Source organism: Rhodnius prolixus, unplaced genomic scaffold (genome assembly GCF_049639745.1).
Source record: "Rhodnius prolixus isolate KJV_2025 unplaced genomic scaffold, Rpr scaffold_9, whole genome shotgun sequence".
Taxonomy (NCBI): Eukaryota; Metazoa; Arthropoda; class Insecta; order Hemiptera; family Reduviidae; genus Rhodnius; species Rhodnius prolixus.
In genome coordinates, this window is record NW_027411604.1 from 17,130,801 (window position 1) to 17,152,791 (window position 21,991).

General features: G+C 29.1%; 3 protein-coding genes across 5 annotated transcripts; 2 read left to right on the plus strand and 1 right to left on the minus strand.

The window, feature by feature from the left end:
* Positions 1–120: 120 nt before the first annotated feature.
* LOC141454689 (dynein axonemal light chain 4-like) lies at positions 121–3,069 on the plus strand. Its single transcript, XM_074129205.1, has 3 exons — positions 121–279; positions 584–667; positions 1,991–3,069. The coding sequence occupies exons 1-3, from the start codon at positions 235–237 to the stop codon at positions 2,150–2,152; spliced, it is 291 nt and encodes a 96-aa protein (XP_073985306.1). The 5' UTR covers positions 121–234; the 3' UTR covers positions 2,153–3,069.
* On the minus strand, positions 2,692–21,881 carry gry (trafficking protein particle complex subunit 11 gry). The gene is made up of 21 exons (XM_074129198.1): positions 21,370–21,881; positions 21,099–21,268; positions 20,561–20,746; positions 20,289–20,462; positions 14,463–14,693; positions 14,203–14,344; positions 13,364–13,537; positions 13,145–13,223; positions 13,010–13,064; positions 12,743–12,935; positions 11,950–12,137; positions 11,685–11,868; positions 11,103–11,218; positions 10,240–10,472; positions 9,641–9,783; positions 9,306–9,533; positions 8,633–8,787; positions 8,159–8,381; positions 7,546–7,710; positions 4,069–7,454; positions 2,692–3,942 (listed from the first exon to the last, which is right to left on the minus strand). The coding sequence occupies exons 1-20, from the start codon at positions 21,577–21,579 to the stop codon at positions 7,374–7,376; spliced, it is 3,330 nt and encodes a 1,109-aa protein (XP_073985299.1). The 5' UTR covers positions 21,580–21,881; the 3' UTR covers positions 2,692–3,942; positions 4,069–7,373.
* LOC141454688 (uncharacterized) lies at positions 15,590–19,209 on the plus strand. Of its 3 annotated transcripts, XM_074129202.1 has the most exons (4): positions 15,590–15,754; positions 16,662–16,789; positions 16,986–17,962; positions 18,817–19,209. In XM_074129202.1, the coding sequence occupies exons 3-4, from the start codon at positions 17,114–17,116 to the stop codon at positions 19,156–19,158; spliced, it is 1,191 nt and encodes a 396-aa protein (XP_073985303.1). In that variant the 5' UTR covers positions 15,590–15,754; positions 16,662–16,789; positions 16,986–17,113; the 3' UTR covers positions 19,159–19,209. The 3 variants fall into 3 exon arrangements, with proteins under 3 accessions (XP_073985303.1, XP_073985302.1, XP_073985304.1); XM_074129201.1 differs by lacking the exon at positions 16,662–16,789; XM_074129203.1 differs by lacking the exon at positions 15,590–15,754 and having other exon boundaries at positions 16,647–16,789.
* Positions 21,882–21,991: the final 110 nt, after the last annotated feature.

Consider the following 21,991-nt stretch of genomic DNA (forward strand, 5'->3'; position numbering starts at 1 on the left):
ATAATGACCAGAAATTAAATGAATAAACAAATTAAATAAATTAAAAAATTAATAAATAAAATAATATGAAGAACCTTGTTGCAAAGTAATTTAAAATGTTTTAGGTAAACATCTGTAATATTTCGCTTCTTTTTTTTTTAAATATAAAAAAAAATATTTAAAAGTAATTAATTTTTCCTAATCATAAATTATTCCAAGGCTTTTTTTATTTTGTTAACCAATTAGAAAACGAATATGGCTATAGACAGAAGTATCGCATTTAATCATCCTATTACCAAGGTAACATTCAATTTTTACAGCATTAAATTACCATTTAATCCCAAATTTTGGGGGGAAAAAGGAGAAAATTTCAGTCAAATTTTAATTCTTTTATGAAATGCGCCTCTCATTTCGACTGCTATCTCGTTAACCTTCCTTCAGAACTAAGTGTTCTATAGAAAGTTACTTTTCATCGTTACTTTTGGTCAATAATAACAAGAATTAAGCCTCAAGTTTTTCTCTGTGAATTATTTTTAGTTTAGTTCGAAATGAAATTAAGATTATAACTCATAAAATCTTTTTTGTTTACCCTTTTTTTTTTCAGACGAGTGATATGAACGATGATACCCAAACAGAGATTACGGAAATGTTACTAAATACCTACGAGAAAAATAAACACCAGCTTGATGTATTTATAAATTATTTAATATATTATCTCATTACTTACTAGTATACATAGAAAATGAAAAATTGAGTGCATGAGACTCTTAAGAATTTAAAAAATAAGAGGAACATAAATTTAGCAACAAAAAAGAATTCATAAAATTTATCTCAGTTGGCCTCCGAGCGCCAAATCTCAAATAGTGTCTATTGCTAATTTACATTTTAGAGCGAAGACCTTATCCCAAAATAATAGTATTGTATAAAACAATCAAAAGACTTTCTAAGTTTCTAAATAGAAGATAAGAATGTTTTAACAAAAAAAAGAATGCACAGGAATCTGAAGAGGAAAGATGAAGTGTATAGGCCACCGGACTACCAAGAAATACTGCCTCAGAAGTATTGGTGCTCAGAAAGGGGCTTGTCCCATTATATAAGCTTTACGCCAGATCGAAATAAATGGTCGGCCATATCATTTCCCATTTGTAAAATCAGAAAAATTGACATGAAACTTCTTGAAATCTGTTCTGCCTTTAATTGAATTAACAAATTAAAATGACTGAGCTAAGTCGAGTGGTGAAAGGATTTAGAGGTCACATCACAAATTAAAAATAAAACTGCACGTTTAATTTTTAAATTTCTTACTATTAAAAAACATAATTATTGCGATTTTGTAAAACTAACTAGTTTTTATTCTGCATTCTTGGTCGCAATTTCTACAGTACGTAAAATCCGAAGGTTTTCTTTAGGATTCTAAATTTTAATGCGGTGTCTAAATATCTAAGATGAATAATTCGCTGAATTGAGGGGAAAATAATACAATGCCAAAATGATTAGTAAAACCTTTATGTAGTAAAATTCTTCCAGCCTGCATTTTTAATATTGAATTTCGACGAGAAAAAAAGTAAAACATTTATGGCCGACAGACGGTAAAATAAAATTCGTAGGTTTTTCTTCTGTTTCTCAACTATTATCATTGAACTCTACGCGTCGGCAATACATTTTTAAAAAATATTAGATCAACGTTCTACATCATGTCAAGATCAGAAAAGGCTTTATCTTTACATATTTCTAAAATGCCATTTTTATACAACCCTCATACCAGAAAACGTGATTGAATTGATATAAGTTTTCTCAGAATAAATGTTACTTATTCTCTATTCTACAAATATTCTAAATGGATCCGAGAGAACTGAAATGTGCTTATTTGTTATTTTCTCACAATAATCTTGTGTTTTGTTACCAAAATAACATGGATTAACATTTAGCCTTCGTTTATAGAAAATTGACTATCTACACGCCTCTCATTAAACAAAAGTTTAAAGAGTGTTTTTTTAAATTTTCGTTTCAGAAAGCAGCCAGTATAATGAAAAGTACATTAGAAGAAAAATATGGACCGATATGGCACGTCATAATTGGTCAATCGTACGGTTTTGATGTTCATCATTTTCCTAAAACCATGTTACACATCTATCTAGACGGGATTTTCGGAATTACTGTGTGGAAATGTTGAAATTTTATAACAAAATTGTTTTCAACGAATAAAATTGTTTCATTTCCATTAACAAATAATACGAATATTTATAAGCATTTCTAAAAATTATTACTAATTAACAAGAGATAGTTCTTAAACTATTTCGCACAAACTCCAGAAAAAAAATTGACCAGATTTATCTACATTCAATATTACAGTATACTTTTGCCAGCATAATTCATATGTTCCCCTCCAAACCATACATAAACCTAGGATAAATTAATTTACCGCTACTAATAATATGTTAGAAGCTTGAGGATGGAGCAAAATCCTCTCTCAAAATACTCCTCATAGAGTCGGCCAAATGAGACCATGAGAAGACTTGTACCATTGTCTTGATTGAGGGATCCTAAATCTCAAACCACTTCGTCCAGCTGAGATGGCGGCAAAGAATTCAATTCTCAGAACATCTGGAGAAGATATTCCATGGGATTTGCCAATTTTTTTAAATTATGAAGCCAATTTTGAAATGTTTTGGGATGACTTTGCTTGGAGGAGATATATATAAAAATATCGTGTCACAGTTTTCAAGAAAACGTTTATTTAAAATAAATAAATTACAATAACCTTTAAGTGAGAATGTAAATTTAGTCATAAGTAAATTTGAACAGTTAGATATTTTTTGAAAGATTCGGTAAACATGAGAATATCAAAATCGACATAATTTATTTCACTGTTCCCAAAAGTATATATTGTTTCACCAGTTCTAGCATCTATAATGTGGTAGGAAGTATTTGATTCAATCGTGGTAATTAGAAACCTATTCACTGCCATTTTACGAAATCCTAATGAATAAATTTGGTTTGTAAAAGGATTTTCTCGTCTTTTTGTTGTTCGCGTCCATAATCTTTCAGGTTTTTTTAATGCAATCGCGCACACATCATCGCCAGAAGTAACATTTCCCAAAAGAATGTCCCAATATGGATGTAAAAAACAAAAATCTGGCAATGTCAAAGCAACTTCGTATAACTGTTCTCCCGTATGCTTATTCCACGCACATATATTTCTAACACTAGAATCATCCAACAAAAAACTATCTACTTCTAAAGCTAGTAATATATCTTTGTTTGTTTCTATCTGTGATATTCTCCAATTGATTCTCATGGAAAGAAAATTGTTTGCTTCATCATCATAAGCATTGATTGAGCAGTAATCTGGGCAGATATAAATATTCCATTTATCTTGAGCAACAATAAATGAACTTGCCTTTATTTCTGATTGGCAAACCATTTTCAAGAGATTCCAAATTATTATTGTTTCTTTAACAAAAAAATATAAAATATTTCCTTGTAATACAGAATTTATACTACTTAACTGCCCTGAAAAAAACGATAACGCAACATTTCCTTGAAAAATATCATCGTTTATGTTACTTCTGACTAAATGTGTAGAATTATTTTCCATATAAAACATACATTCTTCTTTATAACGTTCATCAGCAAGTTTGTAAACAGCAACTACCTTTCCACAATTCAGCACGATGTACTTAGTATTAGTGCGAATAAATGTAAGCAATATCAACATGCCTTCAGTAACGGCAATATTTTGCAATTTATGAAGATTTCCATTTGTTATTCTAAACACTCTTAATCTGGAAGTAGTACATACAACTAAAGTTTGTCCGTCATAAGCAGCCGTTTTAAAACTCCCACCTCCTATACAAATCTGATATTTTTTGTACTTCTTTTTTAACCAGTTTTGAATTATTCTTTCATGATTAATGTAGTACCATTTCCAGTAGCAGAAGGGTTTTAGAGGATAAAGTTTACCTGCAAATATGGAATATACACATATTATCTTAGTAAAAAATTCCATTTAATATCTTTAAGTCCATCTTTAAACTGTCAAATGTACACATTACTCAGTCAAAAATCATAAAAATATACATTTATTACCATTGCATTCTGGATGATCCCTGAGATGTATCCCATCTCTACAAAATCTTTTCCAAACTATTTCTGTATTAATAATGTCATACCAAGTTTTATTTATTTCACTGCAATTAATTATGTCTTTAACATCTAAAAAACTTAACAAGTGCACTGCAACTTCCAAAGGTAAATTATTCATGGCTATAGCCGACACGATTCGGGTTACTGAAATTCTATTTATTAAAATTACAAAGCAAGTGTTATAACAAAAAGCATTTTCAAATGGAGTTTCTTGAGATATGAGATTAAATTAAAGAAACTCATTTGTTTTCAAATCAAACTTATAGCACGAAAACAAAACTGAGTTTGGGTTGGGTTATACAACCTCCCATTTTTTAAAAACTACATGTTACATAGACAAGAGCACTCTTGCGAGGACTGGACAGAATTACTTTACACTACAGTCAGAATCTGAGCTGGAATGGTTGCAATTGTCATTTTGCTGAAAGTAAAACAAGGAGAAAATATCAAGTTTCTGAACCTTAAACTACAATCTGTGAACCATTTATTGGGTCAATTTTCAGATAGTATTTGCTTTAATTAGTCCGTTTATACGAATTCAGCTCCCCCATCCTGAAGATTCTCTAGATGAAGGAAATCATCAATAATTACATCAAGCAGCATAATAATTAATCATAAATAATCAATAATTTCAAAAAACGGGCGTTTATCTATGTCTACACCTATGTTCTCATACTGACTTAAATATCGAAACTTTAATGCTTTTAAAAAGTTTGTAAAGGAAGCTCTTCTATGACGAATGACATATGGAGACTGTATTGGCTAGGCACTTTAATGAATGGTATATAAGTATCGTTTTATTGTGAATGATTATGGTATTTTAGGTCATTTGTGATTTGTACAGTTTAAGTAAAATTCAGCAGTGAGAAAACCGCTAATAAGTTATTTATTTAGTAAGGCACGGTATGAGTAAGTTATTGGATGAATGTGTGAGTGCAGGGTACAGTTCTGATATTTAAAATATTCATTTCCTCTTCGGAAGCTTGATCTCTAAGGAGTCTCATAAGTATAATTGTTAGTGAATATAATATTCATCTACACACGAGGTGGACGTGGGTAATGCAGTTAATGGAAAAATGCAATTCTATTGAATGTTTTATGGAAGTCATTAACGCTGAGTGTGAAATGATGGATTAATACCGCACGATGCTTAGTACACACTGTATGGAATTGTGAAAATATGTACGTGGACTGTAATCTGATAAAATCATGACCTTTAATTTAATTGTTTGATTGCTTAAAGTTCGTTTGTGTGATTTGGATTCAACAAGGTACTACACGCTCATATTCGTATCTGCTTGTCCAACTTTGGCCGCTTTTGTTCAACTTTGTCATAAAAATCTCAGAGTGAACATTTGGAATGTAATTGAAGGTATAGTAAAGATGGTAACAAACACCGGGTTATAAAGTCAAGATTAATAGCTTCTTAGGTACAGAAACTTTTCCTTTATTTTTATTAAACCATGATCTGCAGTAAATATTTCTTCACAGTCGAATATAGCATACTAAAATAAAATTCGAAAAAATTATTCTGGCAAACAATTAAATATATATTATAAAATATTACTTTTCTTTTTACAATCTTTACAAAATTATTTTGTATATACAATAAGGATTATGTATGAAAAAACAAATTATATTCACTATCAACTGGAATGTTATAAAATTCTTTTCGATTATACATAGATTTATTGCTATTTAAAATAACTCCAGTAATAAGGTGTACTATTAAATTTCGTTAATTTATCAATTCACGAAGAAGAAAAAAATACTGTTTTATTTTTAAAATAAAAAGTGTAGAAATGATCAACGTGAATAATGAAAATGAACGTATTTTGAAATAACATTTAAATAAAAGTGAAAATAAAAAGCAAATTAATAAAAAATTTAGGTGCTAAAGTGGTAACAATTTTGAAGTGAAAATATAATTATTTTAAATAAAAAATTTTTAAAAAAAGCGTAGCTTTTAAGTAAATAACAGTTTGAACATTATCTTACTTCTAGATTATTGATATCCAAATTCTTTGCTAATGTAAAATTCTTGTTATCTTCAATAGTTTTATTATTATGGCAATCAATAGATGATCATTTATACAGGAAATATCTCCAAAATATATCACAAACCTTTGTTTGATTATAAGTCACAAATTATAAGGCATTTTAAAAATTTTCACCAAATATAACAATAAAAAGAAAGTAAGGTATATTTTAAAATGCAATTATCTTGCTCTATCTAACCTTTCTTTAGATATAAATTACATATAATCAGATGATTTATTGATCTTGCAACAGTTTTTACAAACCTCTTCTACTTCTTTTCAATTTGTTTATTAGAGAGAGAAAAAATATATTTCATCATTAAATTTACTTCAAGAAAACAAGGCAAAATAATTCGTACAATAATTTCATTTCTCCGATCATAAAGTTGCCAGAATTGAAAAAAATAATGATTATCTTGCATTTAATCCGACCATGCAAGCACGTGATAGATATTTCTGACCAGTATCGGATTTTTATTAATTTTACCGATTTGTTGAACTTATTTCGTTTACCAAAATTTCTCTTGCAAAATATTTGTTAGGTTATATCTTTCTAACACAACTGATATATCAGCGGCTCTTCACACCGAAGATTCAACTTTTACTTGAATCTTCCCTTTGCAATAGAAAAACCGAAAGCAATACTCCTTGAATAAATTAAATTTATATTAATTTCTGGCAATTTTATGATACCAACATAAATTAATAATTAATATAATAATAATAACCCATTTCAATATCCTAAACATCTTTGATCTTTATTTTATGTATTGTGTATGAACAACTAACTATAAAACCTATAAATATTCTCAAAAAAAAAAAATGCTTTAAACAAAATTGAAGGTACAAAAAAATTAAATGTATACAAAAATGAAACATATTACAACAAATGAATTGTGATAGTGACGAATGAAGTTTTAAAACATTTTACCCTTTTAAGTAGAACATTCAAATAAAATAAAAATAAATAAATGAAAACATTAGAAAAAAGTCATAAACAAGAGTATAAACCACATTAATCACTATCATATGTTTAAACAGTCACTATTTAAAACAAATAATGTACATTTGCACTGAATAAATCGTCAAACAATGGTCTTTGACTACTAAACCCTAAACCATATAGTTATGTTCAAAGATGAATAATATCGTTCTTGTTTCCGATTTAGTCTAATTATTTTTCTTTAAAAACTAAATACTAAACTGATGCTATGTGTTTGGTAAGGTTATGTTATCACAACACTTTTTTATGTTACAATCATTAGTTTCGTCCCCAGTTTTCCCATTTGGCTAAACAAAAAAAAAACAAAAAAAAAATCTATTTCTAATCTGCTCAATTTAAATATATCTATGTAAAATTAAAACTATTCTTATTACTCACCATAACAAATATACTATTAGGAAGTACTCTGTCCAACATTTGCTGCAAATTGGGCAGTTCTGAATCCTTGAGGCGTAATTTAGGCAAAATTACTGATCCGCAATATAACGGATACAAATTGTAATCTAGAACCTTTGTACTACTTGGTTGGATAAAAAATACCGTCTTGACCATGGAACAAAAAAAAAAGATTTTTTTTTTATTGTAATCTTTAATATGTAACCAAATTCAGGAAAATTCATTCAAATTTAGGAACAGTAAATTCATTAGAATTAAATTATATAGAAATTATTGGCTGCAAATTAATATTAAAATTATATTATTTTAATAGCTGCAAAAAATGAAATAAACGCAATTATTATTGTTAGACAGTCCATTGTTTTACTCTTTGAGTGTTTTTCTGACTGAGCAAAACAAATTGCGGTTTATCGAGACATCCTATCATGGACTGATGCCCAAAACTCACAGCTCGATAACCGAAGAAATAATGAAGACTACCTGGGAAAGATATCCAACAAATATTCTGATGTCCAACAAAGTGAAAATGAAGGACCATTACTATAGATTTACACAGTTATATAATAATTAAAATAAAATATAATTGATAACATACCTGCTTACAACCAGAAAACATGAAGGCATTTGATGGATCCATTGTAAGATTAATGGAATGAACTTTCGTTATAGATTTATTTGTGATACGATATTTCACAGGTAGTAAGGATCTTAATGTAGCCATAGCCGGCATCTCTACCTTAATCGTTATTTCGTTGAAGGCTACTTTCATATCACCAACAGTATGTCGAAATTCAGATCGTTCACTTTCATTACCTTTCCTAACACACAATTTTTATTAATATTAAATTTTATCTTTTTCTGAACACCATTTGCAATTTCTTTAAACTAATCATTTTTCTTATATAGTTTCGTTTGATCTGATGAGAATTAACTTCAATATATAAGAAAGATAGAAATAAATCCAATTCCCTAGGATGTATTACACCAGTACGAAAGATACGAGCTGGATAAAACTTCAATGCTTCCTTATATTAAGATTAATTAAAAAAAAAGAACATTTTTTGCTTACCTAGACCACAGTAAAGTAAATACTGCTATATTCATTGGTTGTTGTGATGAAGTGGTAGGGCAGAAACATCCCAAACAGGTCGCAACTTCTTCAGAATTCAAAACTAAACCATTGACTGGACACTGATATTTGCCATCTTGAACAAAGTTTTCCCCCTGAAAGTATTATTTAGCAATTATTTATTATTATTAATTTATTTATTTACTTTTTGCGCATCAACAGCCAGGGTCATTAGCGCTCAGTTGTTATTATTATTACTGTTATGTTCTCATAATATTAGAGAATGATTTGACTCATACCAAGCAGTGAGTTCCGCGGAGCTTCCACAAAAAGGTATTTACTCGAATAAAAAACAGTTTCAAGATTGAGGAAGAAGTTCCTCCAGCTCCACTTCAGCTTATGGTGAATTTGGAAATGAAAGATAAATAAATAATTCATTCGCAGTCTTTTTGTAAGCTAAAATTGCTATGCCTGTTGAGATATTCACGAGGACTTACGATTTTAGAATTATCTATTTGATTCGTCACTTGTTATGACAAGATATTTATGTAAAACTACTATTTAATGTTAAAAATTAAGGCAAATTATTCTAAAATAATTCTAAGTCAGCAAGTAAAAATATTTGCTATTTCTATCAATTCTTTAACTAATGCACATTAAGTATTTTACTAACCTCTTGAAATGAAGAGCAATGTAAAAATATTGGCCAAGGTGATATAATCCTTAATGATGTTTGAACCAAAAAAGATTCATCGGAAAATAATTGTCCAGCTACCGGTGTGAATTTAGTCGTCAAACAAGTAGCACTAAATGAGAACGGTTCAACAACATCAAATTCTGCCCGAGTTTCTATTTCGCAACGTTCCTTTTTACCGCTTTCCATCAACATAGTAAAACCTACCTGTTGGCAGAAAACTTACGGTTAAAAAGAAAAGTAAAGATTAAATACTTTAAATACATATATTAGATAGTTTTTCGTGTTGCTTACATAATTAAAAATCAACTTACTTTAAAATCAATACTTCTAGGCGAAAGTGTTGTACATTTAACTAGAATGGAAAATTCTGTAGAAATACCAGGTAGGGTATCGGGTAGGTTAAATGTATGTGGCAGCTGTAATCTTGTTTCGTTATTCATCTCACGGAATTCCACTAAACAGTTTATGTTAATAATGTTAATGTCTGCTTAATAAATATAAATAGAATTTTAAATTAATTTGTATCAAATAAGGTGCCAACGATTCATTTTCAAAAAATAAAGACAAGTTTCTTTTTGTACGTTTAATTTTGTAGCCAAACCAACATTATTATGTTGTGTTTGCCTGTAGATATCTGTTTCTAATTTTCTAATTAAACTAAATTTCTCTTGAATTTAGGAAAATAACTCAATTTAAAAATAATTATACAATATTTGTAGCCACTAAACCCACTATAAGTTCGTATGTAATCACATGAGTTCGCAAATTAAAAAAAAAAATAGTTCGGAAAGGTTCAGTTTAATACAGAAAAATATTGAGACCTTAGTTTGAAATAGAATAAGAATCAATGCTACAACAAAAAAATTATTTAATGATAACAATAATGGTAATGAATTTATTTTATACTTACTGTCCAATTTAGCCTCATTCTCTAAAGTACTTGAATATAATGATGTAATAAGTAATTCAGTTGCCGGGAATGGTTCATCATTTTTTATAACAGCTGTTATTCTGTACCACTCGCCCAATAAGGACGGTGGATCATGTCTCAATGCTAAATGCACTAGAGGTTCCCATTTTGAAATTACAGAACTTAAACAAGGTTTGATTCTTATAAATTCATATTCAGCACCTTCAGTTTTTCTGCGACAAAAAAGGTTCACTCAAGTTTTATTTTGTTTCACCAAATGTCTTGAATATATAACAAACTTCAGCTAATAATGAGTTTTATTAGTATATTAATGGTTTACAAAACCTACGTCATTGTTTCATGAAATAATGTCATAAAATTACTTTATAACAAGCATATACGTATTAAAACTGTCCGGTAGGACAGTTGTATAAGGGTTGATCATCAAAAACTGCACGAAAAAGCGTAACATTGAAAAACTCCCAACTTTGACAATTTTTTTCTCTGTTTCTATAAAAGATAAAATTCCCAAATTTTCTTTAAAATGTAGGGCAAATCCTCCTTTACAACTGTAATTTTTTTGCAACAACATAGATATAATAGATTTCGAGAAAAAAGTTGCTGAAAATGAGCAAAAACGGCATTTTCAAAAATGGTTGTTGTTGTTGTTGTTGTTGTTACCTTTTTTGTAAACTTACACAATATCAAACTGAGGCTATAGAATAAAAATAGTAACTTACTTTGTATCAATGAATTCACAACAAATGCTTATCACAACATATCTGATTACAATTTGCAGAACAAACTTTTTATTTTATTTACAGACAAACTATAAATGGGTTACTAAAATATGTTTAACTTACTTGAAAAATTGAAGTTCAGGAGGATAGCCAAAGGTGAGATCAGATCCTAGGCCGTTGAACTTCATCACAATAATTCGGCCTTCAACCCTTCCTACGCTTAGCAGCACAGAATTGATCTGACAATTTTAATACATATATTTTCAAAGGAATTATGAACAGTATCAGCCTAACGGCTAATAGAATACTAAAATAAAATCTAATAACAAATGGTTCTAGTCTCTATAAACAAAGTATTATCCTACGCATTTTTTTTTATTATTATTTACTGCCGGGTTTAAGATTTTCTTCCATCGTCAGCTGTTCATCAATTTAGTGCAGAGAATTAGAATTTGCAAGTGTGCCTTTATGTCTCAGCCACGGAGTCAGCAAATTTAGTGAGTGACAGAAACATAAGTGGAAGTCAAATTCTTCACAACAAATTGATGAATCCTACTGTGATTAAAAATGAAAACACGAAAACGGTAAGTAACATAAAACAAAAACTAAAAAAAATGCTTGCTGCGACGGATAATATATATATAAAACCAGTGACCCCACTATGTTTTCAGAAATGAATGTACTTAAAATAATATCTTTCCTAACCATCATAAGTTTTCCAACATCATCCGGATGAGGTTCTATACGAACACTATAGCTCTTCAACTGTCTGGAATGGAAGGTCAAGTCAACAGGATCCGATGTAACTTCATTTTCTTTCGTTTGACCGCTACCTCCACATGTAACAATACTTAATCTAGAGAATGTAAACTGAGTTGGAAGGTTACACCTATTGAAAAAAAAACACAATAAAATCAAAAAATTGTTGAGTGTTCAAAAATAAAAATACTTTTTACAAAATAGTTACAACCTAACGAAAATTTCAATCCGTATTGAATCGTATTTATGTTCTACCAAAACAGCTTTACATTGTATTGGCGGCGAAAATACTTGCGTATCCACGATTAAAGGGGTTTCTGATTTTGTTTGCTTCCATAATATGGCAGCTTTTGTACATTCTACAGTATTTAATCCTGGTTCACTTTCGGGTATACCTCCCTGTAAACATAATAATTGGTTTTTATAGTATAATAAAAGAATCAAAGTATATATCTTTCCATCTATCTAGCAGTCAAAAGAGGATAACATTAGAGTTTCAGTCGTCTTTTTGAAAGATTCCATGTTAATTTGAATATAATTAGTAAAGAAGATGTTGGCCCTGATGTAGAGCTCAGAATGCGGCGGTCCCGGGATTAATCCAGCCTGCTGCCTCAAGGTTTTCTGTAGGAAACTTCAAATTTCAAGATCTTATAATGGATATATTGTTCGTCTCCAGTGGCAATGACGAAATTGAAGTGCCTAATATAAAATAATCCATAGGAATCCATCCTATTGAGGACGGGCATAATTCAAGACTATTTCGTAAACATTCCGTTGTTAATCACTTGATATTTCATCCTAAAATTAAGGCATCAGCAACATGTAAATTGTATAATTAATTTTTAACAACACAAAAACTCAAGTGCTTCTGACTTAATCAAGTGTTATAGGGCATCTTGAGGATGTGGTGAGTAGTTTAATTGGACCCTATGAATATTTTTCTTTTTACTAATAAATTTAACTCATAATTAATCATCAGGCCAGGATTGAAATTTGAAAATTACATTTGCAATAGCGTTAATGTTGGAGAGTATACGACTTGGTTCAGGATGTCTAACAATTGCTTCGAGACACAACGATACATATTCATGTAGTCTTGCAGTGAGGTATGCAGAACATAATGCGGTAGTCAACAATCGATCTACAATTGAAAACCATCTTTCCGATCTGTAGTCCCACATCATATGCATCAGCAGACTGTAACAATAAACACAATAAATAAAATTGACTACAATATAATCAAATTATCTTAAATATACTGTAATACTTACGTTAAAGCTTTTCCATAATCTTTGGCAATATAATATTCATCGGCCATTTGAACGACTGAAAAACATTAGTAATAATTTTATACATTTTTTGTTTTTTGTTTTTATAGATTAGAAATTATCATTTTTAGAACTAACCCAGATGTTTTCTCATTCTAGGACATCGATGTGTTTTAAATTGGGAAACTGCATTTCCTAGTAATCCTATAATTATTCCCTGCAATTTGAGTAAAAAGATTCATTATCTGTCTTAAAAGCATTTTATTTAGTCTGTATTCAAACATTAGAAACAAATTTAAATTCAACATAAGTTAAAAATATCTTAAAACAACAAACATTTAATAAAACTAATAGTACCGAATGATCAATATTGTGTAATTCGTTATATTGTATAGCCTGTATTCCTTGTCGTTCTAAATCTGAATCAAGAGGTTCAGCACTGAGCTGACATGGTCGCCATGGTCTTTGCCCATAGTATTCTAAATTATTTACACGTGCCAATGGGTCTGGTGTCGGATAAGTGAGCGATGCCTATTAAAGAAAAACATACAAACAAAAATTGTAAATATAATTTACGAAAATAAATTAAATAGAGTAAGAATAAGGAACATAATATGTATTTGAAAATATAGGGTTTTTAGTATAGGGCTGTGCAACCTTGTTAAGTCAGTTTAAAGCGAAGCTTATTCCCACTACACCATTAAGTGAAATTTCCCAAAAAAAATTAGATATGGACTTTTAGTTTTTAATAAATACCAATACCAACTTCGTAGAAACTAATAGATTTCGTTCTCAAGCAAATTGCGGAAAAGTAAAAAAATATAGGAAATTTACCCGTCCAAACACGATGTTCTCTCTAAACTCAGAATTTTAGTAACTCATTTAATCTCATAAATAATATTTAAATAATAAAACTAACGTTACACTAAAACGATTTTAGAAGAAAGCCAAAATATCTTCTCAAATAGAAATAAATACCATTAAATATTTTTTTTGTCATAGGTATTCAAATGAAAGAAATGGATGCAATTGTGTGGTAAGCATTCAAACTTTGAAGATATTTAAACAAGATATTGAGCAAAATTTAAGGTTTCCCCCCCCCCCCCAAGACTCTTTGGTCATTGACTAAAAAACATAACCCTTTTTTCAACCCCATTTCTTTCAAACTTTTTAAAAATCAATATATACATACATACCGAACAAAGTTCTTGGGTTAACTGCTTTCTAATCTGTGCATGTGAAGCAGCTAATTTATAATAAAAGCCAGGATGTTGTGTTTGTACAGCGGGAAGCCCATGATGAATCATCTCATCAAATAGTTCAGCAAACATGCTGTATCTATATGTAGTAATTAAAATAGTTAATAACAAATAAATAAATGATAAAAATAAACTTAATTAAAAAAAGAGAGAAGAGTTTCGATAGATCGATAGATGAACCAAAATATCGTACTCACTGTTTAGACAACCAAGCGTGATGTTGAAACATCAAATGCGGATCGCCAGTTTTATGTTTATAATGTTCAATATGTGCTTTAAATAGTGATATTCCATCTCTTGGTTTATTCAATAAAAATAAAACTCTACAAACTTTATATCCTACGAAGCCAGCTACAGTTTTCACTTCAAATTCATTTGTATATGAAACATGAACTTCTAATAGATTACTGTATGCTTCGCTGTAATATCTGTTACAATAAAAAAAAAATTAAAAAATTAGAACAGAATAGAATTATATACTACTTGACAATGTTAAGCTAAAGCTGGTGAACAAGATAATGAAGAACGAAAAATGTCAACCAAAAAAAGAAATGGGCAACGTCATTTGAAACGAATTGATATTTACCGTCCTTTTTTTTCTAGACTTTCTTTAGAACTATTCCAGCGTTCACACTTATTCAGTCACACTTAGTATGGGATTGTGTATGAGGTAGTGAAGCGTTAAATAAACATAACATTTTTAGAAAGAATAATAATAATAATAATAATAAAGGAATATTTTAGAATAACATTCTAAAACATTTTAACTGTTATAATATTTCAAACTCTTAACTGAGAGAGAGAAAAAAAATGGATATGAACCCACACGAATTTCTATTACTATAATTGTAAAATTTAGAATAAATTCGACAGTTTTGTTAGCATCAAAATCGGTATTTAAAATAAATATTGGATGGACTCAGGGATTCTTCAAACACACACAAACAAATGACTAACCTAATCGGTAAAAACCAATTTTTCAGTTTCACAGAACTTAAAAACGGATAATTTTAGTGAAAACTTAAAATAAAAAAACATGCGCGATTGCAATGCCATATAAGTAGGGCAAGATAAAGTAAAAAATATGAAACAACATTAAACAATGAAATTCAATCATTTTTCAATATGTTAGGAATTTCTCGGAAAATGTTGAAATAATTTTTTAAAATTAAGAAAATTCTTGGCACCAATCAGTGTACGTATGGACTTCATAAGTCACTCTTCAATTCTGATACCTTTGTTAATATTACACATAATAAGTTTCTTATTTAACACAACTTACTAAAATAGTAAGAAGAAGTAAGTAATAATCACATGTTCTTGTACGACATGTGTGTCAACGTTCAAAAAATTAATAAAATTTCTTGAATTAATAATTTCTGTATTGTATTAAAAATTTGTTTTTTTACTTTATTTTAATTTTATTAAAGTCAAAATTTTACAAACGCTTATAAAATGATTGCCAAGTGAAAGAAGAGTAAGCATAAAAGTAAGCACTCTTTAGTCTACGGTAAACTCATTTAAAGATTAAGATTTTATTATTTAATTTTCTAAATATTTATGTCGCATTTGCTCACATTGTTCAGGAGGTAGAGCCTAAAAACCTATTGTTATAAACAAAGAACAAAATAATTTTTAATTATATTTTTTTTAATTAGTTCAAAACATTTAAACGAGACTTTCTTTAATTTTTTTTTTTTTATGGATATTTAATGGTAATTTTAAAATTGTTCACGAAGGTTACGCAATAAGAGGCTAGTACCCCAAACTAAGATTAATGTGATTATCTTATGCTTGAATTGCAAAAAAAAAAACTATAGAACTCAACAAATTTTTAATAAAGTACGTTTAAAGTGACAGAATGTGGTTCAAATAGAACAGATATTTAAAGATATTCAATGAAGCTTGCTTAGAACATACATAATACCAGTATTTTTAATCAATTAAAGTCTGCAAATGCAGTTTCTGTATTTTGAATTAACTACTTTAATTATAACTTTTTACAATATTTTGCCCCTACACATAATTGCAGAAACTTCTTTCTTTGTATAATTTGAAGTAAATGGAACAAAACAAGTATTTTAAGTAAAATAATCAATTTACAATAATAATATTTTTTTTTAAATATTAAGCAATCAACGCTTGTCCAATTTATAGATTAGAACCGTTCTTTGCACGCCGTTCATAGAATTATTTTTATTTACTTTCTTTTCCACCAGCAAAATTTGCCTTATCAATTATGATCTTAAGCATCAAACTTTCACAACAACAAGTTTGATAGGCTTCACCTTTTTTTTAGTTTTGATAAAAGTTGTAGTTTTTCTGATCTGATGTCATGTTAAAAGGAGAGGCTATTCATATTATACACTCTTAACTACAAAGATTCCATTTATTAGACTATCCAACACATCACAGAGTATTGAAGGGGTTCCTAGGAACAGAACGTCAAAAAGCGGCCAGTAGTTCTCGAACCTGGGAGTGGAGACCTTCTTTCTCTGTATCCCATTCACTATTACTGAGGAAGGTATTGCATCTACCATAATTTGATAACATTTTAGAAAATCGAGCTAATGAAAGTTTATTGCAATAGTGGATTATGCTTCATTGTAATCATGATTAACTATTCTACATTAGCTATAAATATTATTCAATCAATCAACTCAAAACATTATACGGGATAAGCAATTCTTATAAAACTAATAGAATAATGGTTGTTATAGAGGAAGATCATTTGTTTGAACAAAAACTGAATCGAGGCTGCATAGTGCCTAGTACTTAATAAGCAATACGTGATGCAATTCAATAAAAAAAATAATAATAATTAAATAAATTATTATTAAAACAAAGTATGGATAAAAAAGCTGAAAGAGCTCAATTTAAAGAAAGATCGCCTTTCACATTGACTAAAAACATTCTTAAGTTATCAGATAAGAATGATAAAGATGTTCGTCCAGGAAAGACTGTTCATTTTTCAATGGACAATACGACTGAAACTGAGGACATAAGTGACATAAATAATTTTAAAAAATCCAGTAAAAAGGGTAATAAACGAATTCGTAAACAAAAAGAAAACGAAAAAAATGAAACTGTTGGAAAAATAGTAAAAAAAAATACAGATATGGTCCAATTAAAAATCTCTCAGGAATCTACACGAACTGACAAAGATACATTAAATAAAATGTCTTTTGAAGATTTAGAAAATTATAACTTAACAAAATTTCCATGGCCAATAAAAAATAAGTATTTGGCTTTACTTAAAATCAGTGATTTTCCATTTAAAAAACTTGGGGTATTTAAAAATAAAGAACCAAAAAAGACTAAAAAATCACGCGCAAAAGGAATAAGTGATTTAATTGAAGATACTTTGGAGGAAGCAAATGAATTGTTTACTAAAGCAGGATATGAAGATGCATTAATACAATGGTTGGCTCATTACTGGAATAAAAATCCTGATAATCCAAAGAGGCATATTCTTAAACAATCACTCGGAGAAGATGAAGTTAATAGGCATCTTGAAGAACTCAAAAATAACATTACTTATGAAAATAAATTAGCATTTGAATTACAACAAATAAAACTTTTATGTGGAATGATTGATGAGGATTCTTACGGATTAGATGGTACAGAAAGAGAGCAATGGGACAAACAGATTGAACAAAGAGCTTTGCAGTTCAAACATCGTAAACTGCATTGTTTGGTAAGGATTTTTTTTTTAATTTCTATACTTCTTTATTGCTATTGTTTTCTATTAATCGTCAATTTTTATACATTTTATATCCGCAATAGATGTAAAAAATAATCCACGAAATTGCTGTAATTTTTTTTATAGCTACAATGTATTAAAATTACTTCAATCCCGAAAATCCCTAGATCTGGTGAAGAGCATGTTGTGTTAGCATTATCCTTAATTTCTTATGCGTCTTTAAATACACTGACCTTCATTTAATATAAATTGAAGATTTTTGTTTGATCATCCTAAAATTATTTTGTCAAACGTTAACGTTAAATAAACAAACAGTCAATACCTTCTTTACATTGTTGGCACGAACTTTCAAGAAACGATTAGAAAAAGTAAGAAATTAATAATAAAAAACTTATAGGCCGAACTCTCTAAACACTTATTATAACCGCAATTTAAAAATTAAATTTTATTGAACTTAGGATTTGTATATAATTTTTTTGCCTTAAGTTCCCAGAAATATGTTAAAAACCACAGACGTTATTTAATAAAATGGCTCTTCAACTAATCAGATTTTCTGTGAATTCTGTGAACTAGTCAATTTTAATCGTAATAAGAAGGTATATGGTACTTCAATTAACACTTAAGAGAAGTTCTCTCAACCAGAACTACAACTTCTGATCGATTGATATTCTTTCTAAATTTTGGGTAGATAGTTTAAAATCAAGTATTGCACAAGTTTTAGAACCGTTGCCTAACCAGATGAGAAAGTGAAAGTAACAAATCAGAGGTTTTATGTATAGAATTAAATTTTTCGTTAAGGTTAAGTAAAATTTAAGAACTTCAACTTTAATTACGATTAATTTATTTAGGGTAGAAAACTGAAAGTTATTAAGCAAGAAATAGAGAGAGCAAGACAAATAATTTTAATGGAAAAGAAAAATGAGAAACAAAAGAAACGTGAACAAATCCTTAAAGATTTACAACTATGGAAGCAGTATGTATCTCCAAAAATGGAAGGTTTTCTACGAGATAAAAATTTTGTAGTGGATGATGGACGAATTAAAGACTGGTTTGAATGTGTACAGCATTACGATAAAGGTAGTAAAATGGCAGCTTTTTGTTTGTTTGATGAAGATGAAATGTCGGGCGAATCAGAATCAATTTTTGAACAAGAATCTGTTGAGAATGAGTTTGAATTTTTAAGTTGTTAACCGTATACCAACCATTTCCAATGTTTCAAATATATTTTACATTAAATACTTGTTTAAATATTTTTTATTTTAACTTTGTATTAATTTTTCTTTGTTTCAACAATCGTTGAATTGTGGGCAAACTGACCGATTTCCCAAATATATGACTAAGGTGCGTTAATATCTAAGGTTATTAGCGCTTTTTTCAGTGCACTGCCGCCTCCTGACAGTATTCTCTCGCTACAGTCAACACTGTTATTTCACCTTAATATTACTATGATTTCAGTTAAATCCGAAGCACTTTATGAGCGGTTCTCATATTTGAATAGTATAAAATTAATTCTATTTCACAGCGATAAAATAAAGAAATAGGTTTCTTTATCCAAAAGAAAAGAAAAGAAAAGAGAGATTGTAAAGGATTGTTCATCGCTTTTGGTGACTAATTCAAAAGGAAGATGTTAATATAAAAATAAAATTATTATTATTATAGTTAATATAAAACAATTAGTGTGAATACTAATATGAAATTCACCTAAAAAGTATAATTTGTTCCAAAAAAAAGATAGCTGACATAAATATTATACTTGTTCGCTTAAAAAATGAAACTATTGAAATGCACACATGCGTTGAAAATTAAAATACTTCGTAAAATGCACAGTGTTCCTTACAACGTTATTTAATATTAACTATTAACAAATTAATTAAAGATAAAAAAACAAGTGATTTTTTTTTTCTTGAAAACTGCGCTAAAGAGATTTTTTTAAACCATGAAGTAATCTCAAACTATAAATGTTATTGCAAATTTTCTGAAACCATTACATTTTGGTGGATAATGGGAAAGAGGTGTTTCCTTTAATTAGGTATCCTTAAATAAAGAACCTATACTTTTGGATTATGAAATGGTAAGGAGCAAAGTTTGTAATATATGATTACCTACACTGAATTAGTGACGTCAATAAACATGAAATCAAAATAAAATTTTCAGTTGTCAATTAAATAAGGAAAATTATTGATATTAGTTCAGAGTTCAATGGTTTTTGGCGTCTTTGCGACGTTGATTCTATACTTCCACCACGATATTTTGTTACAATAACTCCGGCTTTCAAAATTTTGTTGGAACAAATTTAATAACACAATAATAATATACTAACGCATGAGCAGCGTGCATATCTTGACGAAGTTCTGAGAAAAATCCCATTTTGAAATGATGTCTTACATATAAATACTTTTGAGTTTTTTTATTCATATTTTCCCGATGCCCTTTTATCAATCTTATTTCATACTGGTAATATGACTGTGACAGTTCATGAAACGCTTTTTCTAATCTGTAACAAAAATGGAATTTAATTGAATTGTTTATGAAAAAAGAGTAAGTAGAAAGTTGCATGTCAAAGAAATTAAGTTGATTTTTTAGCCAACATACTTAGAAGTGTAACCAAGCAGATGGTTGGTCTGTGGAAGAATGAATAAAGATTTGTTTGTTAGTTGCGCAGCTTGAAAAAGATCACTTGCACGATCCGCTGCTAATAAATCCTCTCCAGAAGGCATGGGCGCAGTCCTTTGTATTAACACAAGGCAAATTTTGGTATTCCGACCTTCTAATGCCGCTCTGCAAAAAAAAGTGTAATATTTTGAAAAAGTTCTAACGTATTTTTTTAAAAATAAAATTAAACCATATATTGAAAAATCTAAATTTTATGTGACGGCAGAAAATATTTCCTCAAAAATTGTTTAAATACAATTGAAGTTAATGGATTTTTTTTTTTTTTGTATTGGTTTTCACCGTACAGCCACTAACGGAAAAAAATGCGCATGCTGACTCATTTCTTAAATGTCACTACATAAATAAACAATTATATATTGTGTTCACACAACAAATCAGAATAATCTTTATTTCGCTTTTGTAAAATTTCACGTTTGCGTATATCCTCATATTGTGAAAATGTCATATTAATTTTCACCTAATGGATTGTACTCTAGAAGTGCATTCTATCTTCCTTTCTTCCCAATGAGGATCATCCCAATCTAAGTCGTAAAAAATAACCATTACTGCTGGAATTTGCATGAGATGCTTATGCATCCAGTTGCGTTTCAAAATTCCTTTAGGAATATGCAATTCGTAAGGTGTTTTCTGAAAAATTAAATATAATTAAAATTATTTAATAACTTATTTCTTATATGTTTCTCAAAAAATGCTAAAATGTAAAAAAGCTGCTCATAAATTTTGTGTACCTTAGTTTTACATCTCAGAAATTCGTGTGAAGGAGAAAGAAGTTTAAACTGAACAGGAGCCCTCTCTGATCGGCGATTATTGCATAAAGCATCCCAAGTTGCACGATGTACAGCATTATTTAAGGTATCTAAACCAGTAATACCTATGAGGGCTTGTGGTTGAATGGACAGTTCAGTAGGGAATTCAAACTCACGGTCTACCGTTGACATGGCACAAAAGTATGCCTTTTTTAGGATCACTCAAAATGACTAGATGAATTTTTGAAATACTACCATTAAGTCGATAGTAAAACAATTAAATTAATAAATTATCACCGGTTCAAATTATGAAACCAACACTTGCACTGTAAATTAATCAACATCTTCTTAAAAGTTACACAATAAATATGAAGAGTATTGTTTGTTCAATGCTCTAAAGAAAAAAAAAAAAAAAAAAGAAAGAACTAGAAAATAAAGTGCACATAAGTTCAGTTGATAACTCGAATAACCTTCTAAAAGGTAACCTAACTGTACCTTACCTACAAAGGGTTAGCAGTAGTTACGTTAGTCCTCAACCTGGTAATTAGCAGCCACCGTCGCGAAGTTTTCCAAAACTTAAATTTTCATTAATTATACACATTAA

Bases quoted from the DNA above. Each gene is read 5' to 3' on its own strand.
- LOC141454689 (XM_074129205.1), top strand. From the start codon at position 235: ATGGCTATAGACAGAAGTATCGCATTTAATCATCCTATTACCAAG. The intron at 280-583 runs GTAACATTCAAT...TTTTTTTTTCAG, and splicing joins TTAATCATCCTATTACCAAG to ACGAGTGATATGAACGATGA. The intron at 668-1,990 runs GTATTTATAAAT...TTTTCGTTTCAG, and splicing joins AAAATAAACACCAGCTTGAT to AAAGCAGCCAGTATAATGAA.
- LOC141454688 (XM_074129202.1), top strand. From the start codon at position 17,114: ATGGATAAAAAAGCTGAAAGAGCTCAATTTAAAGAAAGATCGCCTTTC. The intron at 17,963-18,816 runs GTAAGGATTTTT...TAATTTATTTAG, and splicing joins ATCGTAAACTGCATTGTTTG to GGTAGAAAACTGAAAGTTAT.
- gry (XM_074129198.1), bottom strand. From the start codon at position 21,579: ATGTCAACGGTAGACCGTGAGTTTGAATTCCCTACTGAACTGTCCATT. The intron at 13,065-13,144 runs GTTAGTTCTAAA...AATGTTTTTCAG, and splicing joins TAGAATGAGAAAACATCTGG to TCGTTCAAATGGCCGATGAA. The intron at 8,382-8,632 runs GTAAGCAAAAAA...ATTGTGTGTTAG, and splicing joins TTTACTTTACTGTGGTCTAG to GAAAGGTAATGAAAGTGAAC.